General features: G+C 32.9%; 1 protein-coding gene and 1 long non-coding RNA gene across 6 annotated transcripts; one reads left to right on the top strand and one right to left on the bottom strand.

The window, feature by feature from the left end:
* The first annotated feature begins 3,488 nt into the window (after window positions 1–3,488).
* On the top strand, window positions 3,489–7,597 carry LOC128204269 (uncharacterized). 2 transcript variants are annotated; one of them, XR_008256143.1, is made up of 3 exons: window positions 3,489–3,987; window positions 4,298–4,420; window positions 6,686–7,597. It is a non-coding gene; the product is annotated as an uncharacterized LOC128204269 (long non-coding RNA). The 2 variants fall into 2 exon arrangements; XR_008256144.1 differs by having other exon boundaries at window positions 4,298–4,416.
* A 627-nt stretch (window positions 7,598–8,224) lies between these two features.
* LOC128204267 (multiple epidermal growth factor-like domains protein 6) lies at window positions 8,225–16,347 on the bottom strand. 4 transcript variants are annotated; one of them, XM_052905671.1, is made up of 6 exons: window positions 16,204–16,347; window positions 12,068–13,903; window positions 10,889–10,967; window positions 10,544–10,584; window positions 10,181–10,335; window positions 8,225–9,622 (listed from the first exon to the last, which is right to left on the bottom strand). In XM_052905671.1, the coding sequence occupies exons 1-6, from the start codon at window positions 16,256–16,258 to the stop codon at window positions 9,593–9,595; spliced, it is 2,196 nt and encodes a 731-aa protein (XP_052761631.1). In that variant the 5' UTR covers window positions 16,259–16,347; the 3' UTR covers window positions 8,225–9,592. The 4 variants fall into 4 exon arrangements, with proteins under 4 accessions (XP_052761631.1, XP_052761630.1, XP_052761634.1 ...); XM_052905670.1 differs by having other exon boundaries at window positions 10,862–10,967; XM_052905674.1 differs by lacking the exons at window positions 12,068–13,903; window positions 16,204–16,347 and having other exon boundaries at window positions 10,862–12,010.
* Between the last annotated feature and the right edge of the window lie 1,614 nt (window positions 16,348–17,961).

Raw genomic sequence — 17,961 nt, forward strand, 5'->3', positions numbered from 1 at the left:
CTTTTAATATTAGTAATGATTAGTTAATCGTTGGTGTCCAATCGTTAATGCAGTCATTTGGTACTTCTGGTCATATCTTTTATTGAAGCTAATTATCAATAAGAAGTTCCATAAGGTCTCGGACAGTCCTTCCTTGGCGCTCAACTACCGAATAATTGAGAAGCAAATGAATTGATCCCAGTTAAATTCAGTTACATTATTTTGTTAAGCTTAATCTGGGTATTTGATTTTGATCATGAACTTAATTTACTCTTAAATATTAAGAGAAAGGGTTTGACTTCCATACCAGGGGCATGTGAAACAGTATAGTGTTTACGTAATCGGCTATTATAATACATGTTTAACAAAAGGTTATCAAGAAATGCTGAATTATTACATTCATGTGTAAAATAAGTACTAATAAGTAAACACTGAATTATGATGCAGACGACAAACCGAATATATGCATTGATCAGTAGGATCATAAGAATAGACTCTCTGATATTTTTGGGTATCACTACTACTAGTGACTAGTATATTGATAAGTATAAAATGAACGTTTCTGTTTTTATGACACTTGTAAGTTTATTATGTTGAATTGTCAAAATTTATTATAATCCTTCATTGTGATATTTCATATGTTAAAACGAGGTTTAAAATAAAAGTTGGACAATCCGATTGTTTCAACGCTAGCTAGATTGATGTAAATAGGTCTGTTCAAACCAAACGTCCATTAAGTTTAACCTCCTGATGTATAACCTGAATGAAACATAACTTCCTTATTCAACTATGAGCAATCTCGTTCAATGTTTAAACAGGTAACTTCAGTAATTGAATATGTTTTGACTACTCTTTCAATCTTTGCGTTCTTTTACCTTAGGTGGGGATATGATATCCAATTCAAATAACTGTCAATGCAAACTGTTTCATTATTCATAAAATTCAAATAACAATTTCTCTCAATGCAATTTCTATAAACGAGTGAACTTATTCTAACTTGTCATATTATAAATGTTCGAACTATTAAGTAAACACTTTATTGAAAGAGACATAATTATCATCATTACAATAAGCAATATGCGTACCACATTTTTACTGTTCCTGTTTACATTTGATCAAAATGGTTTGTTTAATACGGTTTTAAGACATTTAATGCTGAAAGATTCTAACATAGAACACATGGCGAAAACAACGATATTTTCGCATTTTGGGGAGAATGATATGGGTTGAAAATGTTAAACATATTGTCATGATAACACACTAAATTTGATAATGAGTTAGTGTATTGGTGCATGGTTAACATGTTTGTTATAGTACTCTATTACTTTCCTGTTACGATATTTTTTATCGTATATCCCTTCAATTGCGTTAATATTCTGTTTATGGTTACATTAAGCGATGACCTGCTATGCAATCTATAAAATAATGTAAGAGAACTATCCTACAGAATTCGAAATATGAGCGGTATCGGCCGGGTTCCGGGATCAATAAACTGTATGGAAAATGCAAAGCGAAACCGAGCAGTCCTTTTCAGAGGTTACAAAGTGATTATTCATATTGATTAAGGTATATACGTCAAGTTCTGTATTTGAGTATTCCGATTTCCTTAACCTTTTTTCCGTTCTATCAGAACGATTTAAAATTGAACAACTCATATGTTTTAGGAATAATAAGGAACACCAGCAGATATTGTTAAGGTAATGATGGACTTACATCAAATCTACAGGCACTACAGGCACTTTACGTCACGTTACCAATATACAAAACAAAAACTATTATTATTTGTGACCTTAGACAGTACACATAGTTAAGGCAAGGATGCTTAAGTTCCCCGTTTAATTTTGTATAATGGATCTGAGTAAAAGAAATTGTTACTTATTATTTTTTGGCCTCACAAGGATGTTCCTGATGATATCACTTCCATCATTGTTTTTAGACTGGCTGTCATCAATTCGCAAACATAGATTCAGTGTCAGTCCTTGTTCATTGCAGGTAAACTACGGTAAACATTTCACAACCCTGACTCGGTTGCTGGTCGGAATACTATCACGATTCAACTGATCTTACTATTTGTTTCACTCTTGTACATTTTTCGCTTTAATCTTAATTTTCATAGATATCAGGCTCTGTTTGACAACGGTATTGATAAAACATACCCGAATAGTTAGATCGTTGTAATTTCAACATCTGGTAGAGTATACATAAACATATAATTTTAGGGAAGATCAAGATTAGACAAATTGGTTGAGATTTTAAAATCAAATTTTCCTTATTTCTGTTGAGATTTACAAGCCATCCGTCATTTCTACTGACTTGCTTAACATTATCACCCGTTTAAAGCTTGTTCGCGGCTTAGACTTATGTTTATCTTATTTAAAGTGTTTATCGGAATAATTTTCTTAATAGTTAGTTACTGAACTGACATCACAATGCATATTATGAAGCCCTGCGGTATCCATTGTTTACGTTTCGTTGTATTCAAACATTAAGATCGTTCACACGCGAGCGTATAAGGATAACAAGGATAATAAACAATGGTACAATAGTCAAACGCAATATATAAATTGACAAATATTAAACTTCCTTATTCAAATTACAGGTTGTTACATAAAAAAATATGTTTTAGTTTTCAATTTTTGAAGAAAAAGTTAAACACATGACTTAAGCTGACTAAATAACGGAGCCTGAACTAATAAGCACTAAACTTGTATAAAGGCAAACGGATCAAGGTCCCAGATACAAGTTCTGATCTATATTTCTAGTTTGATGTTCTGACGTAGCACATATGACGTAATTTATCACGCGGTATGCACACACTTAGAACATTCCATAGTTGTGTCGTTTAGCATAATTTCTCTATAAGGGTTATCTACATTGCTTTTAACATGTATATATGTCTACACTCACTATGTTAGCAGTACCTATACTTTTAGGAATTGTATCAAATTCTACATTTGTTGCGAAACCTAACATATGTAACTTAATCATACATTTTTCGTTCGGCCTCGGCCCTTCATGCTACCTTCGATATTGATTGTTTTAAATGTAAGTTTACATCCCAATACAATCGTTGTTTGTATACAGCTGTCAACCAACCAAGATTGTAAATACTTAAATAGCGCTTAATTGACTTTGGCCAAAATGTGCAAATTTAAACTAAACACAATTATTGGCAAATTCATGATGCATGTGTCTATCTAGAACCTTACATAGTGTTCTGATCTGTTTACTCTTTGATATCAGCAGACCAATTAGAGGAAAACACTTTCGCTCGTACATGTATAAAGCATGGGGAAGACTTTGTATAATGTCATTTAAACCTAAAAAGACTGTAGTCAACATATACTTCCTTGTCAAGCGGAAACAAAATGCTGGTTTTACATATTGATTCAAAGTTTATTCATTATGTGGGCTTGTACTTCTACAATACAAAATTGAATACCCTTTCATGTACATTTTAAACAAATATTGGAATAAATTTAGAATCATTTTTTTTAGTATTGCATTTTAAAAGCTAATTGACGAATATGCATTTTGTAACACCGTTTATATTAGTATTTTGAGTAAGGTTCAGACAGTGTGAATTGTGTGCTCCCGTGTTTGCACAGAACAATGGAACTGTGTATCCTGCCAAGCAGGATTTTGGAACAAACAAAATAACTGTATATCTGACTGTATAAGACCAACTTGCTTTTGTTCAAATAGTAATAATTGCGTTGAATGTCAAGATGGATTTTATAATCAAGTTATAGGACTTTGCGAAGGTAAATGTTCTGCAGGATGTAACGACACAAAACACGTTACATGTACGTGCAAGCTTTACTATACAGGGAAGAAGTGTGAATCGTGCTATGATGGCCAAACGTGTAATGGCTTTATTTATGGTTGGTATGGTGAGGGTTGTATGAAACATTGCAGCAAACATTGTGTAGACTTTATTTGCGAATTCAATACTGGGCGCTGTTTGTTTGGATGTATAACAGGATAACAGGGCCAATTACACGTTTTGTAAGTATTTTCAACGACAATATTATGAGTATCATCATATGGTATACATCAACGGATACTAATGCTTCGTAAATCCAAGTATCAACGTAACGAGTGTTTATGCTAGTAAAGTTGTTTTTTTATTGCAAACCTTTAATATTTTTTTCGTTTATGGTTCTTAAAATGCTTCTTGAAGGAAATGCAATTACTCTAAATATAAACTTGATAAGATCGACGCTGGTTATGTAAAATGTGACATATTCCAACCATGTGTGAGAGCTGCATGTTCATACAAAATGATGCCTTTATATACTTCTGTGCTGATATATAGCAACGGAAGAAAATATTACGAAGAAGAATAAATCAAAGGTCGGAGCAGCTGTTGTTTGGTTGATTGCTGCGGTCCTGGTTGCTGTCGCAGTTCTTTCCGTTATACATCGAGAGGATAGTGTATGTATGTTTTATCGTTCCGAATGGTATTACACAGAATAACGCACGAGAATCTATCAATAATTTTCAAATATGAGTAAAGTTGAAAAATAAAACGTTTTTTATAATTGCTACTTATTAATTATAAATATTTTTATAATAACTACTAATATGATCAAAATACACACTATGACAATTGTATATGTATAATAGATTAAATGTTTGGTTGTGTAATAATATGGCCAGATTAAAATAATATTGATACATTGTTGTCTTCAATCGGGTTGAACTTTGAAAACATCATAAAAAAACAATCACTGACAGCAATTAAAAACAATCACAATAATTTGTCTTATTGATCTGATGATCTGTTTAAACTTTTAACATTAGTTTTCACAGACTGTCATATCATTCAAATTGTATTATAAAACATCACGTGACCCTTCATTCAGTTATATGGTCATTGTAGAGTAAACTCACTAGTGTTTCGGTTATAAGATACATGAACACAGTGTTGTAATAACCAAATCTGGAATAAACAAGAGTTCGTCCTGACGGGAGGAATAATTGTCACAGAAAAGAGTTGTTCGTTATTTGAAATGTTTAATACCCTATGCAAACAGGAATCACCCCCTATTCACCAAAAATGTTAAAAATTAGCTGCAAATGAATGCCGTATTTGTCAAGAACCACCAGGATTTTCTATACTCCCAAACCGTGATAGTGAGAGCTAGGCTTAGAAAAGGCTGCAATGGAGGGACAGCCTTTCTTTTAATATATAATGCAGGAAGATAAAGATTATGGTCACATACATTTGACTAAAAACCTACATTTAAATGTTTTATTTCAAGTGTATGATAAATGTCATGCGTACGAAGCAGCCAATACATGCGTTTTCAAATAATTGAATTAAAATATATTTAAAAAGTATGCATTTGATCGTAACAAGTTGTCACCATGACCGGAAGTCTAACTTATCTAATGCTACAATATAATTTTTAACTGCAAACATTTGTTTCAAGGAAAATGATTGTGCATTTATGCTGCTTTAATGGTAGAGTTGTGCCCTGGTTATACATAAGGCACATTTATCAGTCTATAATTGTAGAAGATCTGGTGCAAAAGAGTCGAGAACATTATCATGGTGACAATAGATATATGAAAAACTTCAGAAACAAGCTCAGTAGCCGAAAGTTTAAACATAAATCACGTTTAATGACACAGGATTAACAATTAAGACATAGAACACAAGAACAAACAAAAACAAACAATAAACATTGCACAACACAATCAAAATCTACAAACAAGGCAGTGCATATATACTTTATAAACAAAACTATGTTTTTGTATCAATGATTGTTAGGTACCGACTTGGAACGGTCAGTAAAATGTTACTTTACTGGGGGGGTTAAACTAGCTTGTGTGCACAACCTCACTCTTATACCAACCATCCCGAATAAAGTAAAAACCTAAATGGTAAATATTATCAAAGTGCGCAATAACTTGAGGAACTTTCAAAAAAACGTTTTAAAGGAAAGATGCGGTTATTGTTTGAACTATAAAAATACCACACAGTCTGCCTTAGCAAAGAAAACGTTTAAAACTGTGTGATCATAGAGTTTCATAATGAGTTATACTTGCTACGTATTTTGCAATGAATTAGTCTTCCTGTTTCACTTATTTGCGTTTAACTGTAATTTTGCCGACATGAGGATAATAGTTTCCAAAAAACAATTCATACTACTGTATTGTGATATACTTTGATTAGCATCAAATGTTAAAGGCTATCGCTTCAAACCGTATTATTTTCCTGTCGGGGTTCAACATGAAACGCGCTTACATTGCTACATTGGGTGAGAGACAAACATCAGGAAGTATTTGTACATTGTATTCATTTCATTTAATTATGACCGAAATATAACTACAAAACTTGCATTCACCCGACTGATTAAATATGTGAACTCGTTGTAACAGAAATATGTTTAAAACATATTCAATATAACAATGAAAGCTACCGATGGGGAGAAATACGGGAGAGGTTGAGAAACGTGACGAGTATATGTTCTTGTACGTGCAGCAACACACTTATGGAAAACTTGAGGTGAAAAAGCTCTTCTCCTTATTTATCTGTGAACTTGTACATGAGTTCCTCGAGCTAGAGTGATTAAGTGTACATCTTGATGAACAAATAAGACAAAACATATGAACATTAACATATCGTTATCTTATAATTTAATACTTAATTTTGCTTTCTCATTAAAGGGATTTAATATGACCTTGTCTATTTCAGGTGTGTACGCTTTTTTGTCCCAGTACCCGAATAGAAAAACCAGATGGAACTTGTGGACCTCCCTTTCTTGATCTTATAGTTTCAAAATTCAAGATTCACCTTCACTTTATGCTGACTCCTAATATACATGAACATATTCTTAGATGTGGTCAGAAAACTTGACGGCAGTGGGAAGCAGTTCCCAGTAAACTTCAATTCGCCATGGGCAGAGAACTGGACAGTTATTCTAGGATTATTTTACTACGGTACAAACGGAAAAGTGACAATTTCATGTATATTTTGCTAACAGAAAACAACCGGAAGTCTTATGCTGAAGTTGTGTCCGATACTGAACGTTTATTGAACATACAGTGGCGTATTCGTGTTGATAACAAGACCTTTGTCGTAACACAAATGTTCAGCAGATTTTTCGATTTCATTCCAAAAACACAGTCATCTAATGCTGGATCTTCCGATGTTATCCCAGTTGATATTACATCTGTAACACCTCATAAGAGTGCTATTTTAAGTCAGAATTTAGAGGAAATTAAGGCTTTGGTGACATTAGTGTTCTTTTTACTTCGTGCTATCAAAATTTGCGTTTTGTGAACAAATCGAGTTACTATCTGATGAACTCTACGTATTAAGAAACAGTTATATACTGTGTGTTAATACTTCTGGGCGGATTTTCTTCTCAAATGAATTCAACACATTCGTTGATCCAAACACAAACGAGACTGTTTATAGAATATGTCTTGACAAGCCGATGATTTCTGGCTCGACGAAAAGTGTATATACCGATTGCAGCCTATTGATTCTCTTGTATCTATCATTTTTCATCAGTGTTTGGAGCTTCCATCCCTGCTCAATGATTCTGTTGAAAAAGTGTTTCTCGGTAGTTTTTAACTATTGTTCATTTGAAAGGACTCACATGTTTTTCAGGAATTTTAAAAGATAATATCCAAAAACGTAGTTTCGAATTGTGAATTGTAAGGTGTTTAAAAAAACAAAATTTTCGACCATGACAGAGGAACCTAATCGTTATTTTTCAGAATAAAATGTCATATTTTACATTTTGATCGTCATGTTTTAGTTTTTGACTTTTTCGTTTTCTTCAAGTGAACATGATTAAATTGCATTTTTAAATAGAAACTTGATCTTAAAAGAATACAACTGATGTATCAATATAAGTGTTCAGTTTTGATTACCTGTAAAATAGTGCAAACTTAATCATATCTTACAGAAAATGACGAAACGTATATTTGAATGGTTTAGGTGTTCACTCTATCAAATAAAAACTTATAAACAAATTTGCAATTTTAAGCTCTCTTTAACACAATTGATGCTTTGAAATATATCTTTCGACAAATCATATCCATAACAAGAGCTTTAATCATGCACTAGAGTATTTGGTCATTCAAAAAAACAAATTATAATCAAAATGCATTTTTGACACAAACTCAAGCATTAGCCGTTTCACTCATGTAAAAAAATAACATAACCATTTACTTTCTGAGTTCGATGAACACTTGTTTGGTGTACTATTTGTTTTAAAGTTTCCGGTGCAGACATTTTTCTTAAGATTATGCGAAAAGTCTATGACGTTTCTAATGATAGAAAACATAATATTTGTTACTACTGTTTAAATCACATCGCATGAATAAGGGCAATGTGTTTGTCCCGTTAGTGACGCCTTGTCAGAAATTGAATATTTATGTGATAGATTGTACAATTTAACCCCTAGGCTTTTTATAAATTTGCGTGCGGATCAATATCGATATTTCAATATATATTTGCTATTAATTGAACGCTGTTCTTAACAATGTTGTACAACAACAACAAATTCCTTCATTGCATATACAATTAAAACTGCAACCTTGAAAAATAAATATTTCACACTTTGCGGTCGCATATAAATTGAATAGCTCGAAAAGGCGTAGTGCAGTATACTGTTCCGGCTAGATTCATTTAAAAATTCAAAATTAAATATCATTTTTACAACTATCTTAAAACTAACAACTTTAAATCTAGCGGTACATTTTCTTCTTACACAAACATTTGTTATTCCTGTTTATGACAAGAACAAATGAATCATTTAAATGAAACGATATACGTCGAGATAAAGATACAACACAAAGACAGAAACACAAAGGTGAACAAGTGATTATATCGTGATGTTTAAAGTGCCTACCTGATATATCTACTCAAATTGAACTAATTGAACAATATAAATCGAAACAAAACGACAATCAAGAAGACATTTTAAGTAAATTTTAGACTGTTTGTCTAACTGCAATGTAAATCCATGTAAATTTCACAATGAGCTGTGAGTTATTTGTATTCTATCAGATAGCGAATTTTATCACTTATTGATTATATCTGATTTTAATTAATGAAAGAGTAAATAAAACATTCTCTGTATATACTTGGTAATTTTCTTTGTATTTTCGGCGCCAAGTTTTACATAGCACTGTACACTAGCTATGTTTATTCAACATACACTGCTGGCTCATCCCTCGTAAACATGCGGATGCTCGAGTATAATGTTTTAAAGACAACCCTGAAGGTATCAATCCCACAATAGGAAAACACTTCACATTTTGGTAAAAGACTAACCCTAAAAACACATATCGGAAAGTTTTTTGGATATGAAAATGACTCTTACAATCAACATGGAAATTATACGCTTGCTTACGATTTGATGCTGTTGTCTTGTATACATGTATAATTTCTGATGGTTACAACATTTAACAAACGTACATTAAAATGTGAATACTACTATTGATATGTGTATACTATTTATGAAAAATGATGTCGTTTCTGGGTAAAACTCGATTTTCCTTGCAACCTTTTTACTTTCTTCTCATCACAATTGCTGGCATCTCTATTGAAAATGATGTACGTCCATGTAAGTTCTATCAAATCTATCTATGACAATGGTCCGCCACTAACATTTTCCTGAAATAAAAAAGAATGTGCTTAAATAAGGAAAATTCAGACCATCCCCAATTCGAATTCAGTTTAAAATCCGTACAAAACGCGCGAGTCTTTATAAAATATATCATTTTTGACATGGAAATTTTATGTTTACTTCCACTTTTGATGTCAAACATGATAGATTTATTGCCAGAAATGTTATACGGTTTCCATTATTTTAAATTTGTATTGAGTTCATTGAATGAAATCTTTATTGACTTGAAACAAACGTACGGTTACATACGAATGAAAGTCACAGTGCATGCAAACTGAACAGTTATATATATTTTCAACGTAATCAATTTAACATGCAGTTCACCCTAATATACGGCAATTTGATTACCCGAACCCCGAGGTAGGCACACACAACGGGTGTACATACACACAAACACATAAATAGCAACGTGGCCTTGGATACAACAGGCATAGACAATCCTTTGTCAACAACTACAGTGGCATAGTCCATTTCATATTTGGCAACAATTAATTTTGTAAAACAGTTGTCTTGACATAAAGATGTATCATATAAATATTTCTTACGTTTGTCATGTTGCCATTTTCCCTTTCAGAGACTTTTGAATAGTCAGTTGTTTCATTCATCCTGTGATCATCTCTTTCTTGAAGAGTCTTATACTGAAGATCGTTGAGTTCAATCTCATAAAGATTAGTATCCACTGTGTCATATTCTATTCGGACTAAAACAAAAAAACAACATAATATCTATACCAGTAAGATATATAAATAAGTTTATATTTACAATTTGATATAAGCCAATCTAAGAATTATAAAAGAAAAGTGTTTAAGTAAACGTATTGACAATATATGACGACAGTTCATCAATGATATATCAATATTGACTGGGAGTTCGTTAGATTATTATGTTATTTCAGTTTTAAAACTTGCCATCATGAAGTAAATCATAGTGTTCCGTGTTTGACCTTCGCCTAAAATACATAATTGGAAAATTAGTTCTCACTCGTAGTGAACTTAGTGTACTTTACATCAAGACTGTGTGTGCGCAATAGTGTCAGCACAATAATGTATTTCTTTCATCAGTCCATTGATATATATATCACGATATGCTTTTTGTGTATCATGCGACATTGTAAGTTGTAATACCCAGTGCATACGTTTCACAAATACTTATTTATTATGTAACCCTAGCCGATGGTTATTTATATATTTAATTCAATGCTACTATTTATAATTAATAAATCGAACCTTTTACGAAACAACCACATTACAAACATTGCTATGACTAAAAGTCCAAGAATGCCACCACCGAGTCCCCCTCCAAGTGCTGCTGACAATGTTGTCGGCCTCTCAACTGTATTTTGAACGCATGCATAAAAGATAAAAAATATATGGTTATGTAAACATGGACTTATTATAACTTTACTGATGTTAACTAAGAAAACATGTTAAAACAACAAGAACAATCGATCATGTATTTCCCGCCTAATTGTACATGAGCACTTAACAAAACACAGTTAAATCAACTAGCAATAAACAAAAACGACATTTATTAATTTACAGTTCTACAAAAGAAGTTTAAAATAAGTGATGCAAAAATTAAAATAATATCTATCGATTGTCTTACGTCCAAAACTTTAAAATAAATTATGGTGTTGTTTATTTTTAAATTGAACATAAGTAAATGCACAAGACCTAATAAAACACTTCGTAAGCAATATTTATTCAATATATACTGTCAGAATTATTCTCACAAAAGCTTGAAACGGAATATTCACATAAGAATTTAATCAAATCCAAGATTTTACAAATGTTATAGCTCTCCTGAATAGTTTATGAAGACTTAATTTGTCAAAGAAAGTTCACTTTTACTAAGACACCAAACCGTGTTATAAGCCATGCTAGTGACTATTATATTTTCATTTGACTAATGTTAGAGGTATGGACGTTACTGTCACGATACTTGCACTACAAATCATGACTATATCTTTTTATCGGCAAATAACTCATTGACAATCAGTACTAACATTAAGTAGTTTATGTATCTGATGTACATTCATAGACAAAAGAAAGAATTAACCTTTTACTATTCACTAAGTTTTAAACGACTGTTAATGTATATTGCATACGAACCAACCACATAACCGTATGGACATTTTATTGACATAATGAAGGGTCAAATGTGTTTAATTATATATGCGCAATATGTTCAGAGCTAGTGGCTAGTATATTAAACTATGCATCCTTTGTAAAGAAAACCATACGCGTGTGTTTAAAAAATCAAAAGTAAAATAAACAAAAAAAAACAACAACATGTATAAAAGGCAAACATGTCAATTATTTTCGGGCAAGTTGTTCTTGCAGTGTTAAACATTGGTTTGATTACCTATAATCCGAATTACGTATCATACACCCCAGTCAATTAGAGACAGTATATATTAAAGCCTGTTTTACCTTGTGGACAAACTTTTCCCGTGTATCCAGTTCGGCAGCCGTATAAACACATTCCCGTCTTTTCAGAACAAATTGTTTGGTTGTCTTTTTGTATACAATTTTCATCACACCTTTTTTCACATTGCATGCCGAATGTATTTACAATGCATCCATTTATACAACTTCCATTTACATCGCACACTGACGATTTACATGTATTGCTGCATTCCTGTCTACAGTCACGTCCATATCTTGTATTGTTCTTGCATAGTGAACACGATCCATTTGTTTGTTTGCATGAGAAGCATGTGGCATCACACTCTGTGTCACAGGTTCTGTTCCAGTATCCATCATAGCATCCTTGAATGCATCTTCCCGAAGAGGAATCACAGTTATTGCCGACGCATTTTGAATTGCAAGTTTCACATTGTCCGGTATTGTTGGGAAAAAATGTAGGTTTACATTCGGAACATAGACCGTATTTATCACATGATCGGCAGGACTCCTGACACGTGTTGTTGCAGTGTTCTCCGAAATACCCAAGTTTGCATGATAAACAAGATCCGTCCCCTTGCTTGCAATTATTCTCCTCGCATCCATATGGACAAGATTTGTCACAGGATAGCCCAAAGTATCCGACATGGCATGAAGAACATTTCAGCTCTTGTTCGCATGTATGACACGTTTGAGGACAGATTTTCTCACACGTCTGACCGTACCTGCCCAGAACACAATCGTGACAATATCCTGATGATGATGATGATGATGCAACAAAGTATTTACCTTTGCATTCGCAATATCCTGATTTTATACTACATCTGTCATTTCTGCAGCCTTTCCCACAACTGAATTGGCAGTAATAACCATAACGTCCAGGTAAGCAAAGCTGACACTCATATTTCCCAGTGCATTCCTCACAGTTACTATTACATGTTTCATTGCAATTTTTTCCGGAGTATTTATTGGCACATGTGTCACATTTACCACCTGTCCACCTGAATTTGCATGTGCAAGATCCATCAGTTTGTGCACATGTATCAGAGCATCCCGAGGAACATCTCTGTGTACAGTCGTTACCAAAGTATCCCGCGACACATTGGTCACACATCTCTCCGATAAAATATCCATTACACTGGCATGAAGCTGTTGATGTATTACACTGACCATGAACACAGTGTTCTGTACACTGATACTGACATACATTTCCAAATCGACCGTCCGTACAAGAAGTGCAGTTTGTAGAACTGATGCAAGATTTGCAATAAAAAGGGCAGTGTGAACACACTCCCTGATTTAGGAAATAACCATCAATACAACCAGTGCAGTTGTTGTAGGTAGTACATGTGCAGTCATTGTTTTCGTGAAAACATTGCTGACATACTCCGTTATATAAATAGTATCCAGGTATACAACTAGTACATCCATTTTGGTTATCACAATGATCACAAGTTGCACCACATTGATAATTGCATGTGGGTCCATAATACCCCGTTTCGCATGCGGTACATCCACTGGTCCTATTACAACTTATACAAAAGGATCCACAGTAGTTCTCGCATTTGGTGCCGTAATAACCCATGTCACACGCTGTACAGCCAGTCCATATGTTACATGTTTTACACTGATGTCCACATTCCCTGTTGCAAACTACTCCCCAATATCCATTTATGCAGGAATTGCATTGACCACTCCACCTGTGACAATCTGCACAGTTATATCCACATTTTTCATGACACGTGTCACCCCAATATCCATGTAGGCACCCATTCATGCAGTACGAACTGTTTTTACTGCATTTGATCTCTTGTCCGGAAGCGCAGCAACCACAGTTGTCACACTCAGTTTGTGCCAATGTAACTAGGAAAAAAGAAAACAAAACAAGTAACAACAATTCTACTGTTAGACTTGTGAAATAAAAATGAATGGACTTTATGATGATTTAATGCGTGCTGGATAAACAAAGGCGCCAATTGTCGCAGGATTTACCCTTCCTATCATTAGGATACTCTGTAATAAGTGGTTTTATGCTATCTAAGGCGCAGACCCTGGATAAGACTGCTGATGATAATTCAACGGTTAATACTGTTGAGTGACGTAGTCGACATATAAGATCTGACACTCGTTGTCATTTAATACAAGATTTTATTAAACAAGTTCATGAAATTTGTTAGTAGGCTCGCTTACTAACAACTTTCAAGGACGAGTTTAATAAAGATCTTATATAAAATGACAACGAGTGTCAGATCTTTATTATCACATGCTTAAAACGGTGTTTTTATTACCAATTTAGTTCCACGTTCCACTTTCTAAACCCATTGTTTGACAGCCAAAGTACACTGAGTGGAATGTCAACGATGCGCCTTATAAATAATTCCAAATGAAAATGACAAAACAGCTAGCGGTTATTAAGTTTTAATTCTGATTAAGTGCTAAACAAGTCAAAAGTATAAAATTGTGTAGTAAAAGTTATTCGCTGTTGCTTTCTACGATGACTTTGAAGCGTTTTTCTAGTGTACATGGATTTTCACAACATGCAGATCATTACGACGAAGCATTACTTTGCACTGCATGGATGTTGATGTTGAAAATGTTCCATCAAGAATGTTTCCAGAAAACAAGCTGTTCTACATGTTCTAGCCGTCTTGGGACGCACGTGTGATAAGAAACCTGTTCTGCGGAATTCGTATTTGTGTTTTGGTAACCGACAGCTGATTAAACTGGCAAGCAAATGCTATGGCATTGGTCGCATATTACCTGTTAAGATGGAGATGTTTGAAATGTTCTCGTGTTGTTTGTCACTAATGTGGCAGTATTTGTTGACTGACTGGATATTTCTGTGACTATTAATCTGCATTATCTGGTTGGCGCAACATTGTTATCAGAATGTTTTCGAACAAGATGCTTTCTGGCACTATGATTCGTTAGCCATTTGTCTCCCGGAAGTCCTACAGATTCATTATTGAGGTAAGTTTTTGTTGGCGTTTAAACCATTTGGTTTACAAACAATGCGGATGGATATCTAGGTCGCGTGTGATTGTTCTAGCCAACAGATATGTATGATATGTTATCTTACACATGTGTAAGATAAAAATATTCGTAATGGGTATATTACACGGAAAACAAGGGTTAGCATGTGATACATGGCTATTTATCGTACCTGCTCGATATACAGTATCCATTAACAGTTGGTTAAAAAATTAGTGACCTTCGGATATACGTGTTTTAAGTTATATAGACCGATTCTAGGTAATTTCTATACTTATGGGTAAAACACCTCACGAGTGACTTGACAGATGTGCCTGGATTACATAAAATATTATTGTATACACATTCAGACCAAATTGGTTTTGATTGAACAAAAGCTTCTACAATTATTGATTAGATAATAGCGATTTTAAAAGAGCGATTACTATAAGGCGAATAAAGCATTATGATTGTTAACAAACTTGTCTAAGATATTAGGAGCACTTACATTCTGACCAATGTTGGTGATGATCGGACAAAAGCTTCTAAAGTGATTAATCGGACTAGCATAAAATTAAGTAATTGCTAAATATAAAGAGAGAAAACTCATGTGTGATTCAGGAAGAATGGCTCGTATTCGAATTTGTCAAGATATTATCACTATACGAATTATGTTTTAATTTCCTGATAATTGGACAAATGTTTTGAAAGCTTTGATTTAACAGCATTGTGGACGCAATATCCGTACGCAGCTGGTTTGTTAACGGGCGTATAAAAACGAGTTCTAAAGGTTATATAATGTATCTTTCAAATAGTATTGCTACTATATTGGTATCGTATTGATTATTATTTATATAGTTTATTATTAACGATATAGTTCTATGAGTAAACATAGTCACGTTGTGCATGAAAAAAATTAAGTAGATAAATCATATAATATATACTGCAGTATTTAAACAGAGATGATATCACAGTTTGCAAAAAAAACGTTGATAAAACATATAATAGATACCGCAAAATAATGTATAGAATGTTAACCTTTATTTACTAAGTATAAACTAATTGTAGTTATCAGTAAGTATTAACCCGCCCATAGTATACATGCAAAAAATATATGAGAGAAGAAAAACTTATAATAAATAATAATCCGATTTGAAGTAATGAAACAGATAAATATGAAAAAAAATACTTGCCCTGAAGTTGAACAAATATCAGACCAAAAAACACAACATTGTAGTAAATCCCCATGATGAAGTTATTAATTAAATACAATTAAAGCACTTTCATTTTGATATTTTTCACTTGAATTCCAGCCCTTCCTTTTTTCAGCAAATGAAATATAAACTACAAAATCTTACTGCATTTTTCTAAAAGCTTTAAGATATAGTTTAAAACATAAAACTTCACATTCATAATTGCCGATACGGAAATAAAAGAGGGGATAAGAATACCGTTCATTGTATTTGATACATACAACCAAAATATATTTAGAAGATACATGTATACTTTGAAATTAAATGTTTAAGTGAACCTCTAATATCTATAAACACCGAAGCAAAATCTTATATACGAACAGCAATCAAAAGTAAATTTAACATTACACATTCATAACTTTTGATAATGCCATGTATACGATTCTCCATTCACTTAAACATAATGTTTAGTACAATCTGATAGTATAATTTTACGTTGCAACAACATATAAAATATGCAAATGAAATAATTGTGTTAAAGGAAAGATGACAGACATACCTCATTTATTCTGTATCTCACAATTATGTGTATACATATGACTTTTAGAACGATAATTCATTCTAATACTTATACTTGCTATCAAACTCCAAGCGGTATAACGTCCCTTTGCTGTACATTTAATCACCGCGTTTAATTTCAAATATATTTATTTGTTCACGTATCAAACATTCAATACTTTCAATATAAAGTATAAAATGATTTTTTCGTTAGTTTGTTACATGATAAATACGCTGTGTCCATAAAATAAGATATAAGGTAAACTCACTTTTCACGTCTTATCCGTACTAGTTTGATGTAGAACATACGTTAAACATATGCACTCGATGTCAGGTAGACGCTCTAAACTTGTAAATTATGGTACAAAGGGTGACGTTGGCAATCATTTAAATTTATGGCAGAGTGATAATTTATGCCGCAATTTAATTATGTTTTGCAAAGTACATTGTTTGTTAAATTTAAGACAACATGTCAATAGAAACTTTCTACAAAGTTGACATTAAACATGGTATTGTAGTACGGGACTCCCTCAATATTCAATAAGAGTAGACAGTGAAATGTCAACAACAAAAACAGTGTGTTGAAATCAATGGTTCAATGGGTAAATCTGCTTTGTTGATAGTCACAGCTGATATGATTGATATCCTTAATAGTAACCACGTATCGTTCAGTTTCTGGTTCAGATTGTTTGCGCTTATAATATCTGTGCTACTTATTTGAAAGACAATAGTTGAACTATGTTGCTCATTAAAGATTGACTCATACAGTATGTGTATGTTGAAGTTTTAATTAATTGCTTACATGTTATCTTGCTATTGGTACTCACTGTATCATTCTTTGCAGAATGTGGGGAAATCAGACATTTTAAATCATTGACTCCGTAACTATATTTATATAGGGATCTAAATTTAACGGACGGACAGAGATAAGATTTTGTTAGAAATCATCATGTTTTGGAAATGGAACAGGATCAGAAATAGATGTGGATTTACCTCGAATATCGACGTTTACAAAATGAATCGTTACAGCAAACTGCTACTATATAATATAATGTTAATCTCCCAGAGTTACCCAATCACGCTCGAATTTCTTTTCATTTAAAGATAAAACAATAAAACTGCCTGTTTATAACCTGACAATATAAATGGAACTCATAAAATATATTAACAGCTTTTAGAAGACATATCATTGGATTGAAT

The sequence above is a fragment of the Mya arenaria genome, chromosome 10 (assembly GCF_026914265.1).
Source record: "Mya arenaria isolate MELC-2E11 chromosome 10, ASM2691426v1".
In the NCBI taxonomy this organism is placed as follows: domain Eukaryota; kingdom Metazoa; phylum Mollusca; class Bivalvia; order Myida; family Myidae; genus Mya; species Mya arenaria.

Bases quoted from the DNA above. Each gene is read 5' to 3' on its own strand.
- LOC128204267 (XM_052905670.1), bottom strand. From the start codon at position 16,258: ATGGGGATTTACTACAATGTTGTGTTTTTTGGTCTGATATTTGTTCAA. The intron at 10,336-10,543 runs GCAAGTTTTAAA...TTTTTGTTTTAG, and splicing joins CTATGATTTACTTCATGATG to TCCGAATAGAATATGACACA. The intron at 9,623-10,180 runs GTAAGAAATATT...TTTTTATTTCAG, and splicing joins AAAATGGCAACATGACAAAC to GAAAATGTTAGTGGCGGACC.